This window comes from Curcuma longa, chromosome 10 (genome assembly GCF_044706935.1).
Source record: "Curcuma longa cultivar G26 ecotype Majalengka, Jawa Barat chromosome 10, ITB_CL_G26_1.1, whole genome shotgun sequence".
Taxonomy (NCBI): domain Eukaryota; kingdom Viridiplantae; phylum Streptophyta; class Magnoliopsida; order Zingiberales; family Zingiberaceae; genus Curcuma; species Curcuma longa.
Window position 1 is genome coordinate 11,439,648 of NC_133870.1, and position 21,700 is coordinate 11,461,347.

A 21,700-nucleotide genomic window follows, 5' to 3' on the forward strand; every position below is an offset into this window, starting at 1 on the left:
TTCGCGTGCCCTCGTCGACATGCCTCCAAGTAATACCTAAAATACAAACTCGCTCATGAAATTTAGTAGAAATATAGGTTGCAACTCGGTGACTATCTGGAGTAAAACTGCATTATAAAACATATATATATTAAACATATGGTATAAAAAATTTTATGAATTTAAAAGTACTAATAACACCAATACTTACCATCCTCCAATAACTCGCAAGACAGTTTAGCCATCGGGTGCTGCTGCTTGGTCTGACATATCTGTATCTGTAAAATAACATTATAACATATACACATTCAAAATAATAATAAAATCTAAATCTTATCTACATTTATTAGATCATTTACCATTTGACAGAATAAGATAATTTTATTAGTGATCCACAAAATATAATATACAATGCAACAGACTCCATTTTCATATAAAGAAACTGGTAAAGAGCTAACATACTCATGTTAGCCAAGATTAAGGTAGACTTTACATGCATAGGGATGCTAACCTACTCAATGCATTTGGTTGAAGCATTGAGGTTCTTCACCTTTTTAAGTATATTGTATATTATAGTTCAAGATCCTGCTTGCTTTAACAGTGATCATATTACAGCGTGGTTATCAAGGAACTTCCACTTGATCATGCCAAGAAAGCATTGGAGTTGGTTTGCCTACCACTTATTACTCCTTTACAAGTTGGTATTAATCTGTATTTGTTGATATGTAATTTACGGATTCTTCTGCTGCTAACTTCTGCCTCCTGTTACAATCAGGAGTTCATCAATCAAGGAGAATTGATGAAGGAGGTACCAGCACGTCAGCTTACAAATCATATTGACAGACTAGCATGCATTTTCAGGCATGCATTTTTCCATTTCTACAATTTTCGTTCAAGGAATCAGCCCTTCATAATTTAGATTCAGCAAGAGTCCAAAGAGTTGAAGCTTCCAAAGAGTTTTCAAAATTCAGAAAATCAGATCCAAACTCAATGCCTAAGGAATTTCTGCATTTCAAAAATCAATTTTAGAGATCAATGTTCAGAGTATCAATTGTGCCATACAGGAAAACAGATTTAGGATTCAAGTTCAATGCAGGTTCAAGAGCTTGATACCAAAGGATAACTGAATTTAGTTTTTGAAATTGCTTCTATTGTGCCATTCGTATCATCATTTTTCTCATTCTAATTCTGCTGCTTTTAACCACATTGTTGCCTTACTGATTCTGAGTCGGAGCCAGATGCTATTACGAGGTGTGATGGTCAGCCTTCAGCAGTAGTAGCAGAAATATCAGCCTTTACTGTGGTGTGACCCTCCTATTACCTGATTTCTACAATGTATCAATGACTTATTTCCCTTATTATCGAAGACTTTGTGGCCTGTTGTGGCATGAGTTATTTGATTACAACGTGATTCCTTATCCTCATCAGCACCAGCGGTTTCCTCTCACAAATTTTACGAGTTTGGATTCATTTTAGGCTTTCATGTAAGTACGGTATTAGATTCTTATGCTGTGTAAACAAAATACAAACTGGATTAGATTCTTATGCATGTCATGGCAATCTTTCAAGAAATTAATACTATATTTTTACCAGCTGAAGTATTAATTGTTTCGGTATCAACTTTTGGTCAAGGAAGGATTTAGCTACCCATTCTATTTTCATGGCTAACATACATATTGTTGCACTCAGACCAATTATAGCCAAAATAAATTATTTTAATTATGTCACATTGATTTAACAATTTAGACTGCTCTTCATAAGTATATTATGTTAATGTATAACTTTGCATGCATGTTTTTTGTTTGTGTACAACAACAACAACAACCAAGCCTTATCCCACTAAGTGGGGTCGGCTATATGGATCCTTTTACGCCATTGAGCTCTATCTCCTATTATATCATCATTTATATTTAAATAAATTTTATCTTGTTTTATTGTTGCTAACCAAGTCTTTTTTGGTCTACCTCGCCCTCGTTTGATATGCGTATTTGTTATAGTTTCACACCGCCTAACTGGAGCATTTATCGGTCGTCTAAGTACATGTCCGTACCACCTTAAACGTGTCTCACGGAGTTTTCCCTCAATAGATGCAACTCCAACTTTCTCTCTAATGCTCTCATTTCTTATTCTGTCCATCTTCGTATGTCCACACATCCATCTTAACATCCTCATCTCCGCAACTCTCATCTTTTGCTCATGTGCTCGAGTCATAGCCCAACATTCAGCGCCATATAACATGGCAGGTCTAATTGCCGTTTTATAGAACTTTCCTTTAAGTTTTAGAGGCACTTTACGATCACATAAAACACCTGATGCTCTCCTCCACTTCAACCATCCTGTTTGTATTCTATGTAAGACATCTCTCTCAATCCCTCCATCGGCTTGCAAAAATGATCCTAAATATTTAAAACTCTCAGTTTCAGACAACTCATCATCTCCTATTTTAATACTTGTCTCACTACGTTCAATATTGCTAAACTTAAATTCCATATATTCTGTCTTTACTCTACTAAGCCTAAAACCTTTCTCTTCTAGTGTTTCTCGCCAAGATTCTAATTTAGCATTTACTCCCTCACGTGTCTCATCTACCAATACAATATCATCTGCAAACAACATGCACCATGGTACGGTATCTTGAATATGTCCAGTAAGTTCATCCATGATTAGTGTAAAAAGATAAGGACTTAGAGCTGACCCTTGATGTAACCCTATCTTTATTGGGAATGCTTCAGTTAATCCGCCTGAAGTCTTCATTCTAGTCGTTACTTCCTCATACATATCCTTAATTAGGTCAATATATACTACGCTAACACCCCTCTTTTCTAGAATTCTCCATATAATTTCCCTTGGGACTCTATCATAAGCTTTTTCTAAATCAACAAATATCATATGTAGATCTTGCTTTTGCTCCCGATACTTTTCAATTAGTTGCTTGAGAAGATGTATAGCTTCTATTGTCGACCTACCAGGCATAAACCCAAATTGATTTTCGGTGACCATAGTCTCTTTCCTTAATCGTTTTTCTATTACTCTTTCCCAAAGTTTCATGGTATGACTCATTAATTTAATGCCCCTATAATTTGCACAATTTTGTACGTCCCCCTTATTCTTATATAAGGGAATTAGAGTACTTACTCTCCATTGATCTGGCATTTTCTTTGTTTTTAATATCATGTTAAATAATTTTGTAAGCCATTCAATACCTTGTTTCCCTAAGCACTTCCATACCTCTATCGGGATATCATCTGGTCCAACGGCTTTTCCATTTTTCATTCCGTTTAAAGCTTGTTCTACTTCTGAAATTTGAATTCTACGGTAAAAATTTAAATTTCTATACTCATTTGACCTGCTTAAATTACCTAAGTTAAGTTGATCACCTACACCTTCATTAAAAAGTTGATGAAAATACCTCTTCCACCGCTCTTTTATTTCTCCATCATTTACTAATACCCTATTGCATTCATCTTTAATACATCTTATTTGGCTAATATCTTTTGTCTTCCTCTCTCTCACTTTAGCTATTTTATAAATGTCTTTTTCTCCTTCTTTTGTATCCAATTTCGATATAACTGCTCAAAAGTTGTATTTTTAGCTTCATTCACTGCTTTTTTAGCCTCTTTCTTAGCTAATGTATATTTTTTTAAATTTTCTTCATTCTTACAAATATATAATTTCTTATAGGCTATTCGTTTTTCCTTCACTTTTTCTTGTACTTTCTCATTCCACCACCAAGATTCTTTACTTGGTGGTACATGCCCCTTTGACTCGCCGAGTATACTCTTGGCTATTATTTTCAGCTTTGATACCATTTTATCCCATGTCGTAGTAGGGTCACCGTATACTTCACCTAATACTTGTCCTTCTACCTTCTCCTTAAATATGTTTTATGTTTTTTTTTGTTTGTGTATCTAATTTATTTATGTTTTTTACTTATTGTTCTGTGTGTTTCAGAGTTGAGACTCAAAACAAACCACCCTTTGCACCTCGTTGTTTGCATATTCAAGTCACTCACTCACGCACCTACTTCTTGGGCTATTTGGACAAGGGCTTGGACCGCTGAAGAAAATAGACATGGTGACCTTCTCAACAAGTACCTATATCTATCGGGAAGAGTGGACATGAAGCAGATTGAGAAGACAATTCAGTATCTGATTGGCTCAGGGATGGTAATATGATCTACATACTGATGTTAATAGTTCATATATTAATTTTGGTTCAAGTTTAACCTAGCTTCTTTAATTTGACATAGTTCAGAAGTTGTGTTGCTTGGAATGGTAATATCTACTTGCTCTGTCAATCTTGAAATATTTGACACCGCATAAGAATGCTACCGTGTGTTTTTCTTTTGGTCTACTTGATTCTTACAAACTGATTCATTCAATATGGGGATTTTTCTTTGAAGTTTTTTCCCCAGTTCATCTTCCTTGTTTGACTTGATGGCCTGCTTCACTACTAGTAGAGATCATGATGCTTAATCATTTTTACTAATAGAAATTAATTTTAGATCTTAATATTGACATGGTTAGAATTAGCATACGCAGTAGCATTTCATGGAACTGCTACTCTTAATTGTCATGCTTTTCTGTTTACTTGATTTTCAGGATGCTGGTACTAAGAATCTTATTCAGGATGGTACTGCTATTTATTCAGGAAATTGGACTTGAACCTTAACTTTTTCAAAGGAAGGGATCATGCTGATGATTCATTACATGTTGGATCGAGTGCACGTGAGAGGGGGGTGAATCACGTGACTTTTAGAAATTTTAAGTACGTCAAAAATCATGCACAGTGGAAAAATAAAATATGAAAAATCACAACACAAGCCAACACGAAGGTTTTACTTCGTTCGGAGCCTTCGGCGACTCCTACTCGAAGGCCCAGGTCCCTTGGACCTTTCCTGTGGGCAATCCACTAAATCTCTCTACCAGAAGAAAACTCTGGTAGAGTAGGCGAATACAATGAATTGAAAGTGTGACAACCCCACACTTTCAAATTTTAAATAAGTGCAAAAAAATAAAAAATAAAAATTACTTCGTTACCCAACACGTAGAAATTTCTGGACGAGCTCGAATGTTGGGGATGATCTTCTGGCAGAAGTTGGACGTGGTCGTGTCGAAGCTCGGGCCGCCGCAGAAGGAGGACGTTGGTCGAAGCTATGTAATTCATGCACTGATCGAAGCTTTATATAGACACTATTGAGTTTATCTAGATCTGCAAATGTTTTTTCAAAAAACGTAAAACTTGATCCACGCCTTGCTCATGATCTTATCCAGGAACAAAGAATAATTCAAATAAAACTTTATTATAGGTAGGAATAATTTTTATCCTCCTTAAATATTTATTATAGGTAGGAATAATTTTATCACTTTATTAATAAAATTTTATCCTCTAAGATTAGCAAAATGAAGAATAATGAAGATTAATTTTGCAGAGTTCACCTGCAAAATTAACTTAGTCCATATACCAAATAAACCCTATAAAATAGAGTTAGTATAATAATAAAATATACTAAAATATAGAATATTCAAAGTTAATTAGATCCTGTCAATCCAGACCAGGATCTAACCAGGCCTCAACTTAGATCACCCAAATGGGTCTAAGTTGGACCGCGCCTAAAGTTCCAAAATGGAACTCGTCCTCACTGGTTCGCTCCTCCAGTGACTTACCTTACTTACCTTAGCGCAGCTTTACTAGACTTCTCTAACCCACCAGGTCTTTTGCCAAGGCTCAACCACCCTGGTCTTCCTGCCAAGTCTCCACCAACTTGGTCTTCAGCCAGTTGTCAGGCCCCGCGGACCCAACTGGACTTCCTGCCAGGACTCAACCATCCTGGACTTCAGCCTGGTGTCTGGTTCTAAGTCTTTCAACCCTGCACACTTAGTAAGAAGGTTAAACCCACAACAAACCTAACTTTAACCTATTTGTCATTCATCAAAACTTGAGTTTGACCGTTAGTGTAAACTACACCAACAATCTCCCCTTTTTGATGCAATGACAACCTGGGTTAAAGTTAGAAAAAAAAATAAACACAGAAAAGATATGCAAATGAGATGCTCTAAAATCAGGGTTATTTAAATTTTTTAACTTCTAACTCTTAACCCTGTAACCCTCCCCCTTTGGCATTCATCAAAATAAGCAAATAATAAGCATCCAAGTATCAGGCAAATAATAATCACTTAAGTATCAAGCAAATGATAAGTCCCTAAGTATCAAGCAAATAAATATCAAAACATTCAAGTGCTTAAACAAAAAAAATAGACTAAGTTACTGGACTGACTCAGAGGGGGAGTCAAACGTTTAATTTATCACAAAATAGACTAAGTATAAAATTTGACTTGGTTAAACATATTACCATGTTTGAATGATATAGATACAATGCTTAGAAAACATGATAATCATTTTTAAAGTATAATTTATAGAGAAAATTTTTGATAAATATAATTTTCTAAAATATTTTCAAAGAAAAATAGTGAAAAATATTTTCAAAGTATAATTTATCTAGCAAAGATAAGAATATTCGATAGTTTAAAAAAAATAAGTGATAATGTTTCAAAAATATTTCAAGGCTTAAGTTAGGCATAAAACTAATAAGCATAATAAGTATTTTGTAAAACAATGAATTTCAAATCACATACACTTCTGTTTAAAAAAAATCTTAATGACAAGGGTGACTTTTCAAAAATATTTTCAAGGATGAGTTAAAGATAAGATCTTAAGTATAGTAGAAAAAAATAATTTTCAAAAATAGTGTCATAAATAATTTTTAATTTAAGTTTAGGCTATGATTAAAAATTAGAATACAAAACATAGAAGTTTAGACTCAAGCTCCCCCTGAACCAATTAAGAAATTTAGCCCATTTTGGATGTCTAACCTTAGTTGCTAACTAACTATCTAGAAGATAGTAGTTTTCACTAGGTTAGTCAAGTCAAGTAATAGTGTCTAGCTTAGGTTTGCAGAAAGACTACTTGACTTGATCAATATGAAGTTGGTATTTAACGCCCAGACTTGCTATGATGCACTGACTTAAGCATTCTGAAGTCCAGGCAATACCCTATGCATCTCACACCATTCTAAGTTTGGCAATCACAAACAAGTTATACCTAATGTGCTTTGTGAGATGCGACTTCTAAATCTATAGGTTCATGCAGTTCTACGGGTCAAACCTAGGCTAAGTCCAACAATTCAGATTAAGTTCATCTTGAAAAATCAAAGTCAAAACTCAATTTTAATTTTGAAAGCCTGAGTTAATTTTTGAAATCCTGTTATGTAAACAAAATAAAAATTGGTTTGAAAAAGCAAGTTAAAACAAAACTAAACTCAAGAGAATTTTGAAAATCAATTTAAGCTAGGTGGGAAAACCAATAGTGAAATTGAGCTAAGGACAGAACTAGTCTATAACACACATCCCAATTAACCTCCTTAAGTTACTAAATTCTGATTCAGGTAATGGTTTAGTAAAGATGTCAGCTAGGTTAGACTTGGATTCAATATGATTAAGTTCAATATCACCTTTATTAACATGATCTCTGACAAAGTGATGTTTTATTTCTATATGTTTGGTCCTAGAGTGGTGGACTGAATTTTTAGTTAGATTAATTGAACTTAGATTATCAATAAAAATTTTAACTTTCTTAAAATCTAGGTTAAAGTCTTTTAGGGTATGCATCATCCAGAGTAGTTGGGCTACACACTCACCCATGGCTATGTACTCAGCTTCAGTGGTGGATAGGGCAACACAATGTTGTTTCCTACTGAACCAACTAACTAGTGAGGGTCCTAGAAGTTGGCATCCACCACTGGTACTTTTTCTATCTAACTTACAGCCAGCATAATCTGAGTCAGAAAATCCAATAAGTTCAAACTGGGCTGTTCTAGGGTACCACATTCCTAAGTTGATTGTTCCTTTAAGGTACCTAAAGATCCTTTTAACCTGAGTTAGATGGGATTCTTTTGCACAGGTTTGATATCTAGCACACATACTAACTGCAAATAGAATGTCAGGTCGGCTTGCAGTTAGGTAAAGTAGGCTACCTATAGCGCTTCTATAGTACTTAAGGTCAACAGGTTTGCCATTTGGGTCACTATCTAAGGTCTGATTTGTAGCCATGGGTGTTTTAATTTCTTTTATATTTTTCATTCCAAATTTTTTAAGTAATTCTTTAGTATATTTTTGTTGATAAACAAAGGTACCTTCACTAGTTTGTTTTATCTGTAGCCCTAAAAAGAAGGTCAATTGGCCTACTAAACTCATTTCAAATTTATTTTCCATTAAAGTTATAAATTCTTGTAAAAAGTTTGAGTTAGTGGAGCCAAATACAATATCATCTACATATACTTGAGCTATAAAAATATCAGATTTTAGGGTTTTAACAAATAAGGTTGGGTCAACTTTACCTTGGTTAAAGCCTTTAGATACTAAGTAGTTGGATAGTCTTTCATACAGGCTCTAGGGGCTTGCTTAAGTCCATATAGGGCTTTCTTAAGTTTAAAAACATAATCAGGGTGTTCTAAACTTTCAAAATCAGGGGGTTGTCCTACATAAACCTCTTCCTTAATTAGACCATTTAGGAAGGCTGACTTAACATCCATTTGATATAACTTGAATCCCTTATGGGTTGCATAACCTAAAAGCATCCTAATGGACTCAAGTCTAGCTACAGGGGCATATGTTTCATCATAATCAAGTCCTTCTACCTGGCTAAACCCCTTAGCTACTAACCTAGCCTTATTCCTAACTGTTTCACCTTGTTCATTAAGCTTGTTTCTAAAGACCCATTTTGTTTCAATAAACTTTTTATCTTTAGGTAAAGGTACTAAGTCCCAGACTTGACTACGTTCAAATTGGGCTAACTCCTCCTGCATGGCTATGATCCAATCAGGGTCAAGTAAGGACTCTTCTACAGATTTGGGTTCAATTTTGGAAATCAAGGCAATTTGGCTAAGGTTTCTAAAGGCTGACCTAGTTTGAACCCTTAGTTCTGGATCACCCAGGATTTGGTCAGTTGGGTGAGCTGAACTAACTCTTACAGTTCTTGGTTGGTTAGGTTCAGGTTCAATCAGATCATGGTCTTGGTCCTCAATTTGACTTGGGTTTTCATCTTGGTTAGTACTGGACCTAACAAAGTCAATTGGTTGATAGGTGGTTTGATCAGGGTCATTTGGGCTAGATTTTTCATCAAATTTTACATTTGTGGTTTCTTCAATTTTTAGGGTAGTTTTGTTATAAACTCTATAGGCTCTACTGGTAAGAGAGTAACCTACAAAGATACCCTTTTCCACCTTAGATGTAAATTTTCCTAAGTGTTCTCTGGTATTTAAAATATATACTTTACATCCAAAGACTTTAAAATACTTAATATTAGGTTGTTTGTTATAATAGATTTCAAAAGAGGTTTTTCCTAAGTTTTTATTTATAGTTATTCTATTTTGTACATAACATGTTGTACTAACAGCCTCAGCCCAGAGGTATTTAGGTAGGTTGAATTCATTAAGCATTGTTCTGGTTGCTTCTTGTAATGTTCTATTTTTTCTTTCTACAATTTCATTTTGTTGGGGTGTTTTAGGGCAAGAGAATTCATGGTGGTACCCATTTTCTAAGCAAAATTGGTTAAATTTTTAATTTTTGAATTCTCCACCATTATCGCTCCTAAGTCTTTTAATTTTAACCCCTTTTTCATTTTCTGTTTGTTTACAAAAGTGGTTAAAAGTTTCAAAGGTTTCATCTTTATTTTTTAAGAATTTTACCCAAGTGAATCGTGAGTAATCATCAATTATAACTAGACAGTATAAATTTCCATTAATAGACTTAACCCTGTGTGAGTCAAACAGGTCTAGGTGGATTAGTTCAAGTATAGACTTGGTTTGAGTTTGATTAATTGGTTTGTGGGTTGATTTGGTTTGTTTTCCTTGTTGGCAAGCATTACAAATGGTTGACTCAAGGTTAGATAATTTTGGTAGGCCTCTAACTAAACCATTTAGTTTGGGTAACTTTCTGAAGTGGGTGTGTGACAGTCTCCTATGCCAGAGTCAAGTCTCATCCTTATTGGTTAAAAGACATTTTACTAAGGGACTAGTTAACCTAATTTCATAATGACTTTTTATCTAATGGCTACCAATGATTTAATGGCCTTAAAGAGCTAGAATTTACCCCAAATTAACATTGTTGCATTCCTAATACTCTCCTTCCCAAGGGCCCTTTGGACTCATCAATGATTTAATGCCAAAAGCGTTTATTGACCTTGACAAAAATTGTTTGGCGGCTCTAAAGATTAAAATTCATACCAAATGAACACTCCTAATGACCCTCTAAGTCTGTCTATATATTTATTTTTTTCAAGATTTTGAACCCTTTAGCATAATCAATGACTTTTTGTCAAAAGGTCCTTTATTGTCTTAAAAAACTTCAAAAGGTCTTTGATAGTCTTATAGAGCTCAGATTTATTTCAAATTTATATCATTGCACTTTTAATGGTCTCCTAAATCCATCTATGTTCTTTTTTCTCATATTTGGATCCCTTTAGAGCCCTTTAGGGTCATTAATGGTCTTTTGTCAAAAACTCATTGATGACTTTGAAAAACTTAGATTTGTTCAAAAATTGTTTGGTGACTCTAAAGATTTAAAATTCATGCCAAATGAACACTCCTAATGACCCTCTAATTTTATCCATATATTTACTCTTTTTTTTCAAGATTTTGAGCCCTTTAGCATAATCAATGTTTTTCTGTCAAAAAGTCCTTGATAGTCTAAAAGAACTTCAAAAGGTCTTTGATAGTCTTAAAGAGCTCATATTTATATCATTGCACTTTTAATGGTCTTCTAAATCCATCTATATTCTTTTTTCTCATATTTGGAGCCCTTTAGGATCATTAATGACCTTTTGTCAAAAAGTCATTGATGACTTTGAAAAACTTAGATTTGTTCTAAATGTATATGTTACATTCTTAATGGTTCCCTAAATCCATCCATGCTTTTTTCCCCTCCAAATGTAGGTCAGTAAAGTTTTTAGATTCGTACAAGATAACCATAGTTACATTTTTTTATGACCCTCTGAGTTTGCCATATTTAAAATATATATATACATTGAGCTTTTTAGATTTTTTGCCAAAAAGTTATTGCTTCCCTTAAAGAGCTTTGATTTGTTTCAAATTTGTAAAGTTGTACTCATAGTAACTCCATAAATCCATCTATGTTCTTTTTGCCTTTTTTTTTCTTTTATTTGGAGCCCTGTAAGACTATCACAACCATGTTGAGTCACTCAGCTTTGATAGCTCTTACATGCAATGTTCTAAGATTTTGCATACTTAAAACTGATAAATTCCAGTTAGCCACATTGACTATCTCTGGGGTGACCGATTCGGCCCCACGAAAGTTTTCCACCGGCCACCAGGGTAAATAGGGGAAGTGCACACAGCGGCCAGCCCAGACGCCCAATATTCTTTGATTGCACTCCCCATTTGAAGAAAAATTTCTACAAATACGTCATAGCTGGGGATCGAACTGCAGGTGCCTGGGTGACAACCTGGATATCCTATCGCGGCATCATTGCCCCGGGGACAAGATTTTGCATAGTTGATGCACATTAGTGTTGTCAACTAATTAATTTGTGACTAATTCAATACTTAGGTTTTCATAAGCTTAATCCTAAGATGCTATTATATATCAAAATTCATTGTCAATATGGACAGAAAACAATGGTGAAAGTTAAATTAAGCATATTTTAATGATTGATATAAATTATATACTACCATTTATATGTAATTCAGGGTCTTTAAAATATTTAAAATCTTATTAAAAATCTAAATTTGAATTGATTATCCATGATAGATTATTTCACCTCCTCTCAAGTCATTGATTATCTTTACACTTCTTTTGTAAAAAAGTAGAATTCGTCACCCCAGCGATCTCACACGGTCGACCCCACAATCATATGTGAGGAGGTAAATCGAGAAATTGCAGTTGATCACGATGGAGGAGGATATTGCTCGGCTTCATCGAGATTCGAACCCTTGTCTTCTTCTACAAATCTATTTCGAGATTATCTTTACACTCGATCCTAACAAAAAGTTCCTTAGCCCAAATTACATGGTTGACTAAAAGTTTTCACCATTACTATTTTCTTTATTTCAATATAAATATTTACACATTATTTCACGCTAGTATTCTCAACATTGTTTGTTCTCTACCCTAAGTTTTTGTCTAATGGAGATTGAGAGTTTCACTTTTTAGTTAGTCGATTAAATAACAACTAAGAATCGAGTAAGAGCCATGGAGATTATTTTTGAAATGACCCCCAATGAGTTACTCGCATGAATTAAAACCCCTTATCGCATGAAAAAAAAATCACAATCAAAATCTCAAATCACTTAGTTCCTTATTTGTAGCCCCAATCCCTCCTAACACATTAGTTGATCAGGTCGACCTAAACCATATTGATTCCCTATCAAGAGTGCTCCAAAAAAAAATAGATCCGCCACCTCAGTGGCTCCCTTAGAGCCGACCCCATAGATATGAAAGGAAATAAATTTAAGTACATAAGCAAGAGACGCATGGTTGGTTAAATGGTAGATCATAAATTTTCGCGAGATTTGATCCTTAAGTGTTACATTAAAAATATCATACATACCCTTGCTCCTACAAAATACTCTGTAAACTCTACATGGCCAAGTAATTCCAATTGAAACCTAAACTAACCATTAAGAAAAACCCTTACCTAGTTGACTTAGTATTGGAGTAGCCTTGCCCCTATAAATAATTGATTTCTCCCCTGCACCTATGGCGCAATTGTAGCAATCTAGTTCTTGAATGATGCTTTGGAATGAGTTTGTCATTCTAGTGCAATTGATCTAAAACAAATATGATGGCTTGGATACAAACTAATGTTAGATGTTCCTCTTCTGCAAAAGGTGAAATCCATCGCCCCAACAGTCCCACACGATCAGCTCCATAGACCATCTGTGAGGAAATAAATCGAGAAGTTACAGTTGACCACAACAAAGGAGAATATTGTCTCGACTTCGTCGAGATTCAAATCTTTATCCTCTTCTACAACTCTGCTCTGTCGTAACCAACTCAGTTATGTCCGAGAGGACAGATCATAAATTTTCGTGAGATTTGATCCTTAATAGTCAAGACAACATTTCAGCTCCAATCACATCCCAAATGTGCAAGCAAGAACTCTATTAAAACCATTTAGTCCTAACTTCTATCCTTGCCAAAACTTTTACTTGCCTTCGAAATTCTCTGGAAAATGAGTGGAAAGATCACCCCAACTGCATTCCTTTTTTGTTCTTTAATAAATGGCAAAGTAACCGACTTTTGACGATCTAGTCTGCCTATTTCCACAATACATTTAGATCCTTCAAACATTATCGCTGGCTAACTCAACCAAAATCACCCTGCAAGAGTTTCAAGTCTCTCATAAGGCATCTAAACATTAAATTGGGATTGCTTCTACGAGTTTTTAATATTAGATTCAACCAAAGGAAATTTTAAAACATAATGATAAATTACATACACAAAATTTACAGCGTTGCCTTCTTAAATGGGAAAAAAGAAATAAATCAGATAAGCAACAATCCTCATTTTAAGTGCTGACTGCTGTATCCCTAATTTGCCTTGACATAAAAACTGCCAACTGTAAAGCATGTTGCTGGCAAAGTTTCAGAGGATTTTTAAACATAGTGATACTTGGTTTTTTTTCATCTGAAAGAACGACATGAGCTATGTTAAACGAATCGCCCATCTCTGCAGCAAATTGCCACTCCCGCGTTGTTATTTCAAACCAGTTTTTGTTTGCATATCTGGTAGTCTTCACTTCAATATATTCTTTTTCCCCTACTATCATGTCGTATGGTAAGCCAGTCTCAGTCTGCTCATTCACCCATCTCACCATATTTGGACCGAGCTTCGTGGTTAGATAGTCATAAGCAATGGCTTCTCCAACCCTGCCTGTCATCGATATTATTGGGTCGTTAGGTGCTTGCGAATGGATATTATCTGTTTCAGGGAAAACTGATACATATTTGAAGCTCAAATCTGGACCAGATGGATCAACTAATTGATTTTTTGATTCCAGTCCAGAATTAATCATACTGAAAGGATCAGAAGAATCCACCAAGAGAAGCTGCTTGTTGATTATCTCTGAATCTTGCAATGATGATGCATTTTCTGATGGCAATCCTGCTTCCACAACCCAATCTTCTTCGACTTCAATGCAATCAGAAAGAATTTCAGCTTGTTCAGTAACTCCTAGAGAATTGTTACTTTCTCTCTCAGATGCCACATATGAGCCAAACCCATGCCTTAAAGAGATAGAACATTTTGTGCGTGGGGCAGTTTTCCAGTCTGTAGGTGGCCAATTTGGAATGATACCTGGTTTCCTTCTAGATGTGGATGCATTTTGGTGAACATTTAAACAAGGAGTAGGAGTTGGCAAGATACTATCAACATTGAGTTCGCCTGTCATACAAGATAGAGTCCACATGGGTTCTTCATCAGGTAGACTAGGAACTTTCTGACTATTGATAATGAAAAATTCTATCTGCTCGATGCTTGATCCAGATTCTTCCATGGTCACGATCATGTGAAGAAAATTGGCAAAGTGTAGATCAGTTGACCCATCAAAGAAGAATCGAGACAGTTCAAAAAATATGGAGTGTGAATCTGAAGTATTAGTAGCATACAGAATATTCCCCTGAAAATACAAATAAATTTTAATATCATAGAACATTTTATGAAAAAGAACTTGACTTTCACTTCTACAAACTCACAATTGTTTAGTCAGAGGGCATCATTCTTCATTGACAGTTTTCAAGATAAACCTCAAAGTATACAGTCAATCAATTTTTCATTCAACTTAGCTCAACAATCACTCTAGCCCAATCATAAACCATAGCTTCATAAGCATTATATTTTAAAAAATATTACTTATTACAGGCGTAAAGTTGTGACCTAGGAGTAAGTTTTTCTTACCGGATCCGCCTAGGCAGTCACCTTTTAAAACAATGCTAAAGTCTCTACTTTATTCAATCTAATATCTCATCAATCAGCATAATACAATATGAATATAAAATACATTATGAAAGTTTATTATGAATATGACATCTAACTTAGTACTGATGTAAAAGAATAGGGACTTAAAGCCAATCCTAAATGTGAACTTAGTTAAAAGAAAATCATGTCATATATAGCAACTCTAACATTCACAAATTGGATTATTGTATATATTCTTTTTCACATTAATAATAATATTCATATTAGATCTTGCTCTTTTTAATTTTCTCAAACACATCCCATTAGTTGTGTAATATCAAAGTTTTTCTTAATTAATAATAATCCCATGCAAATCCTTCTTTCTCATGTTTTTCATCAATCGATTTGTAAAATATATAACATATCCTTCTCCTAAGCACATGAAAAAACTTTAAGCTATTTTTGTTCCACTCTTATTCAACCATTTCAAAAAGAACTTCCATTGATTCAACGAGTAAATTATTGAGGGTTCATGTTCAGATAGGTTATCTTTAAAAAGGACAACCTGATACACGAAACTCCCACCGACACAGGGTCATAGGGAAAGATCTATTATACGCAGTCTTACCCTGTATTGCAAGAGGTTATTTCCACGATTCAAACCCGTGACCACCTGGCCACATGGCAACAACTTTAACGTTGTGCTAAGGCTCCCCTTCAAATAGGTTGTCTTTGCTAGAAAATATAGTTAGTCCCACAAAATATAGTTAATCCCACTATTTGCTCAAGATGAAAAAAAGCTAATGGTACACCATCAAACTAGAACTTTTGGTAAATGTTTGAGGTCTCACAGCCTCTAATATTGTCATCAACTCAGGTATGGTTGAGCTAAGGATGCATTTTTAGTACCGATTTCTGTTCTAGCTCTAATACTGCAGTTGCCTCGAACCTGTTTGAAACATGCTGAACTAGCTCTAGATTGGTTTCACCTCCCTGATTTCCTTTCCCTTCGCCTATTTACTTGCAGAAACTAAAGAGATTTTATAATCACATAGAAACAGCTTGAAAAGATACCTTATTCATCATATGCAATTTTGGTTGTGTTTAAATACTCGAATAGGGTTCAAAGGATTTAAGATGCTCAATGTGTGGAATTTAGATCATGTTTCTAGGGGCAGAAGGAAACTATGGTGAAACCAACCTAGTGAATCTTTCCTAATCATGCTTTCCCTCTATCTCCACCCAAGGAAATGGAGGGAAGAAAACAGTGAGGGTATTATTTCCCCTGACATGCAGGTTTTGGCTTCTGCCCAAATCAGATGGAGCTGTACTTAATAGAAACTTTCCTAATTTAATAAAATTTTAATTTTTTATTTATCTTGTATTGAAATTAGTTTCTCTTTTTATAAAAAGTAAAATTTAAAATTAAAGTTTGCTTCCACCTTTTCTTCCCTCTAAGGAAATGATGACAAGGGAAACTCGTCTTCTTTCCTGCTTCCTAAGGAAATACAAAAGAAAAAAAAACTGTCCTTTCCTAATAAATTATTCTCCTAGCCTCTTCTTTGGGATCAATTTAGACTTTTAGTTTGTCAAACTGAACCATTTTTAATTGAAGTAAGTTCAATGTGAACCAGTTTATTTGGATAGAGGTAAACACATGATTGCAGGAGGATCCTATTAATTAGTTCCTATCTAGTTCCTTCCTGTTTGTGTGAGATAAGCAACAGAGACAGAGAATGATTCAACACATCAACCAGTAGTGGCAAAGGATGGATGATTCAAGTGATCCAATTGTCTTGCCAGCAATCACATAGTGGAGCAACCATACCTCAGGCAGCAGATGAAGATTCATGAGTGACCAACCGAGTGAACCACCAGATGATGACAAGAAGAAGAAATATGAGGAAGAATACATGCTAGTTTCACTCATCCTTCTTAGTCGTCGTCAGAATATGTATCACTAAATAAGCCAAATTAAAGTACTAGCAAAACAAGTAACTTTGCTATGTCATCCTAGCTTTAATTTGGTCCACTCTGCAACAAGATCCTTCACCCACGCTAAAACAACATTTGATATTACAGGTTAAGCTCCCAATTTCAGTGTCTTCAAGAATTTCTTTGCTGAAGTTTTTAAAATTTTATTCATGATCATTTAACCCTTTTGCGTGATTTAACTTGAATTGGTAAATGGGATTATGATTGCTTGATTTAAAAAACATTTACATGCTCTTAAAATAATTTATAGGTCCTTATTTTACTTTATTTAATCAAAGTAAGGTAAATCTTCTGAACTTTTATAACAATCTCAGAGACTAGGAATTCCTAGAAATAAACATTTAAACATATGTAAATAAATCCAACCTAACCCAGATTGTTGAAAAGATTAACTTGAATCTTTTTACAAGCTAGCCCAGTTTTTGAGACTAAACAATTAGTTAAACTATTCCAGAAGCATTGCAATATGAACAGTAGCCATAATAGAAACAAAAAAATTTAAGCATGCAAGAAAGAATTCATAGTAAACTTTGTATTCGAAATAATAAAACAAGGGTATTGAAAAAGGTTCTGAACCTGCAAAAGACAGCTACATTCAACCCGTTTATTTGAAGTAGCATCACATCCTTTCAAAGTGTGTTTATAGAACAACTTTTCAACAACAACAACTTGTAGTTGGTGTAGCTTCTCAAATCCAGTTTGCTTCAAACGCAAATATATATCTGGATACAGTTTATGAATGTAGCGTTGGGCATACCGTAGGATCCTATTTATCAAGAACATCATTCCTCTGCTATCTCCTGTGCCATAAAATATTGCTTCTTGCGACACAAGCTGAAGAATACAGCAATGACGGAAGATTGAAAAATAAAGTTAACTTAAACTTCAAAGAAAAACATCACATATCTCTGAAAGATAAGGGGGAAAAAACATCACATACCTCTGAAATAGAAGGAACACCTAATTTTTTCAGTAAGACAGCAACCTTTCCTGAAAGCATTTCTTTCTCCTCATGATCAAGCTGACCAAACTGTAAAAAGTCTATCCCTTTAGAATGTATAAATTGCTGTTTCAGGTTATCATCATCAGCCCAACATATGATACCAAATGAAGGATGGAGTGAAACCCATTTATCCAGCATTGTTGGAAGTACTTTACTTTCTAATTTATGAAGATTATTCTTCAAGTTGATAATTTCCTCAGAATTCACCAGTCCAGACTTAATATCATTACACCATTTCAAGAAAACATGAAAAACCTACAAAGAGAAATAATGGCATTTATCAACATTCTTGAATGCGAGACATAACAATCTATGAAAAGACTATCGCCAAAAGTTTGATTATGCCACAACTTCTGTAATAGTTTGATAGTTTGAGAGAACTTACTGCTTGAGCTGCTTGAGAAGGCAAAGCAACACTTGACAAGAGTTGTAGTAATTGAAGATAAGTACCAAATGGAGGAACCTCAGGTACATTGCATACTTGTACAAAAAAATCATGAAGACCAGGATAAACAGACGACAGACCTTGGCATGGAAAAGAATCTACCTCAACCCTCTGACCACACTGCACTTCTCTTATCTTATCAAAACAACCAGTAGGATCATACCAAAATACATCTTTTGATGAAACAAAAGTTCCAAAAGTTCCATCAGGGGATCCATAGGTATCGAGAAATGGAACAAATATAAAATGACTTGAAATGAATTCCTTAGTCATGTTCATTCTTGAAGCAGCAACTCCCTCAGATATAAAGGAATAGAATTTTGACATTTGACTGACACTGAGACAATGACAAGGCAACATCTTGATGTTAGCATGAGGAAAAACAAAAAAGGTAGGCATTGCAATAAACAAAGTAGACCAACTCTGATTGTAATGGCTGAAATAGCATGTAATAACCTATTGGTACAAATTAAATTGCTCCATAGAGTGATTAGATGGAACAACTTCTTAGTGGTACAAATCTAAAGATGGAAAATGAGCAACTTGGTAAAAAATATATTCCTTCAAAAGCAGAACTAACTTCATTAAAAAAAATAAATGTATAAATCAAAATTAATGTAACTCACTCATCTTTTCCCTAGTCACCAAACATCTTTCCTAGTCTAATACAAACTAAGTGAATATATAGCTATGGGGTAAGGGTTTATTAACCCATCTAGGCCTGAATTGGTGGCACAGTTGTCAGTAGTTCCCATTTCTAACAAATTATTTTCTTAAAATATATACACACATCACTGCTTCCACATGCACTCAATTATTCTGCTCTGAGGGATTCTTCTTGCAAAAAAAAAAAAATTCAGAAGAAAACATTTTTCATAAGTTAGCCAAGATTTCTTTTAAGATTTCAAATTCAATCAAGTTTTTTTATAGAATGATGTTTGATTTATTTTTTATCATTAAGGTTTTAGCTTTTAAGTTTTATTTAATGTGTCAAGTTAATGAAATATGATTTGATTTCTAGGGCAACTCCTATGTTGACGGGTAGCATAATGCACTAGATAAATTTAGGGTTTAGTTTCAGAGTTAGTTTGATCCCCAATTTAAATTTTTCAAAAAGTTTCTTATATTTATTCAGGTAAGTCACACCTTGTGCTTTAGGAGAATTAGATAAGAAGAGAAGTCTTTAATTGTTGTGAAAAGGGGCCCTAAACCTTGAATTCATCTTTCAATTTAATAAATTTTCCTCTTCTTGAGTTTTCATTGTCTGTGTAAGATTGTTTATCCCTTGTGTTGCATCAAGTGGTATTAGAGTGTCCTCGTGTTCCATCAAGGTATCAACTAAGAACTAGAGAAGACAAATGGCAGAACAATAAAAGAGAATGAGTTAGGGTTTTGTGGAATAGGGAGGAGGTGGAGAGGAGGAATCATGATTCATCAAAAGGGAGGGATGGCAAATCATGACTTTGGAGATTGGGTAGGACCATATCGCCATTTGGCAAGTGAATTGAGGAGATCGTGATCACAAATGAGGGAGAGATGGGGGCCAAGGAGAAGGCATGAGTGAAGAAGGGGAGAATCAACATGAGTCACGTGAATGAAAAAGAAGCAAATAAAGGACAAGTCTTGCAATGGGGTTAGTTTGTGATGCAGCAAAAGTGTAGGCTTGTGCAACATGGAAGGGGGAGAGAGCAACATGGTTTAAAGAGAGGAACAAGGGGCACGCATTGTTAGGGAAGGAAGAGGTGTGGGTGTGATAAATAAGTGTGAACAAATAGCCACAAGGCTTCACAAAAAGTGGGTCTTTGAGAGGGGAAAGGTTTGGCAATGTGATTTCATTGGGTGAATTGACAAAGTTAGGAGTGGGAAAGAATCTAATTTTTCTCCTTTTTTAGATTGGTTAGTGCAAGGAGAGGAAAAGAAGATTGATTTTAAGGGGAAAAACATTGCTGTTTTTTAGGGGAGGCACTTATAGAAAAGAAGAATAGAGAGAAATGTGTGCAACAAAATTTCTCTTCTTCACCTCATGCTTCTTGCATGATCTTTCAAAAGGCAACATAATCTTGATAGAATTATTTGTTATAGTTAGTTGCTATTAAAGATTTGCATTGGTGACACCTTGAGGCACTGATGGAATGCTGTGATATCAATATGAGGAGTCTCATAAGGGATTGAGAATTATGGGCGAGTATAATTGCATTTGTTTGGTCAAAAGAGTGCAAGATCTTAAGGGTGTCTATTTGAGGGGAGGAAGGGGGAAAGAAAATAAGAGATCTGAGTAAGGGAGGCGCGATTGGAAGGAAGAGAGAGAATTTCTTGTTCTCTATACTTCAGAGGAGAGAGAAGGGAATGAGAAAAATGTCAAAAAAGTGGCCTTCCATTTTGTTGTTTCGAAGACCTACAAGATTAAATTAGTCTTTTCCAACCTTTTTATTGATCCCATTACTCCTTGATCCACTTTTGGACAGCATCAATCTGAGGAAAGGAATAGAAGAATTGCTCCCTTGTTCCTCCTTTTCTTCTTTTTCATCCTTACTCCTTTCCCCTCTGTTTGCTCTACTTTGGGCTATGTTCCCCTCAAGTAGGCATGCCCTAAGTATTTGTTGAGAGAAGAAAACACCGGTCTTCTTGGATTCGTCAAGAGAAAATAATGCAATCTTCTGATAAGAGGATATAAAGAAGAAGAAATAATTTGTGATTAGTCTTGCTTTAGGAATATCATTACTATGCTAACATTATATATATAACCAACTCCTATTAACATAGTCACAAAATACTTTTTTGGACTACTACAACAAAGATCTTATTACTTTGGCCCATGGTGGATTGATTCCCTTTATGATTTTTCAAATTTATTAAAAATTATAAAAATCAAAATAAAATCAACATTAGATTAAATGCAATAAGTACTTTTCACTGTTGAAATGGAGCTCAAGTATGACATGAATGACAATTATTAGAATAATAATAAAATTATTAACTTAATCATAGTTAAGAGCATTCACTGTAAGTCGAGGAAAAAGTACCTTGCACAGAAAGAAGACTTTGACATCCTCCAATTTGTAAGAATTCTGAAGGCATCATCATGTGATACCTGCGTCTTGAATCCAATCTCCTTCAAAAAGAAATTGCTAGCCAACTGTACATCAAAAAATTGGTGTATATCAAATATTACTGAAGCATGTATTCATAACTACCTATTGGAAAGAACAAAAATGGATCATTTCAAGAATCTGAAAAAGGAATGTGTTAGGAAGGATCAAGTGAAAAAATGTTATAGTTGAATACACTAAAATAACTGCAAACAAC

The 21,700-nt window shown here is 34.7% G+C and overlaps 1 protein-coding gene across 1 annotated transcript in view; it reads right to left on the reverse strand.

The window, feature by feature from the left end:
* Positions 1-13,467: 13,467 nt before the first annotated feature.
* LOC141835921 (protein NO VEIN) overlaps positions 13,468-21,700 on the reverse strand; it is a 48,020-nt gene continuing 39,787 nt past the window's right edge. Inside the window, exons 9-13 of the mRNA XM_074723325.1 lie at positions 21,418-21,530; positions 18,335-18,731; positions 17,887-18,204; positions 17,523-17,780; positions 13,468-14,673 (exon numbers count right to left, since the gene is read on the reverse strand). Coding sequence (XP_074579426.1) covers positions 13,564-14,673; positions 17,523-17,780; positions 17,887-18,204; positions 18,335-18,731; positions 21,418-21,530 — 2,196 coding nt within the window. The 3' untranslated portion in view covers positions 13,468-13,563. The remainder of the gene's footprint in view (positions 14,674-17,522; positions 17,781-17,886; positions 18,205-18,334; positions 18,732-21,417; positions 21,531-21,700) is intronic.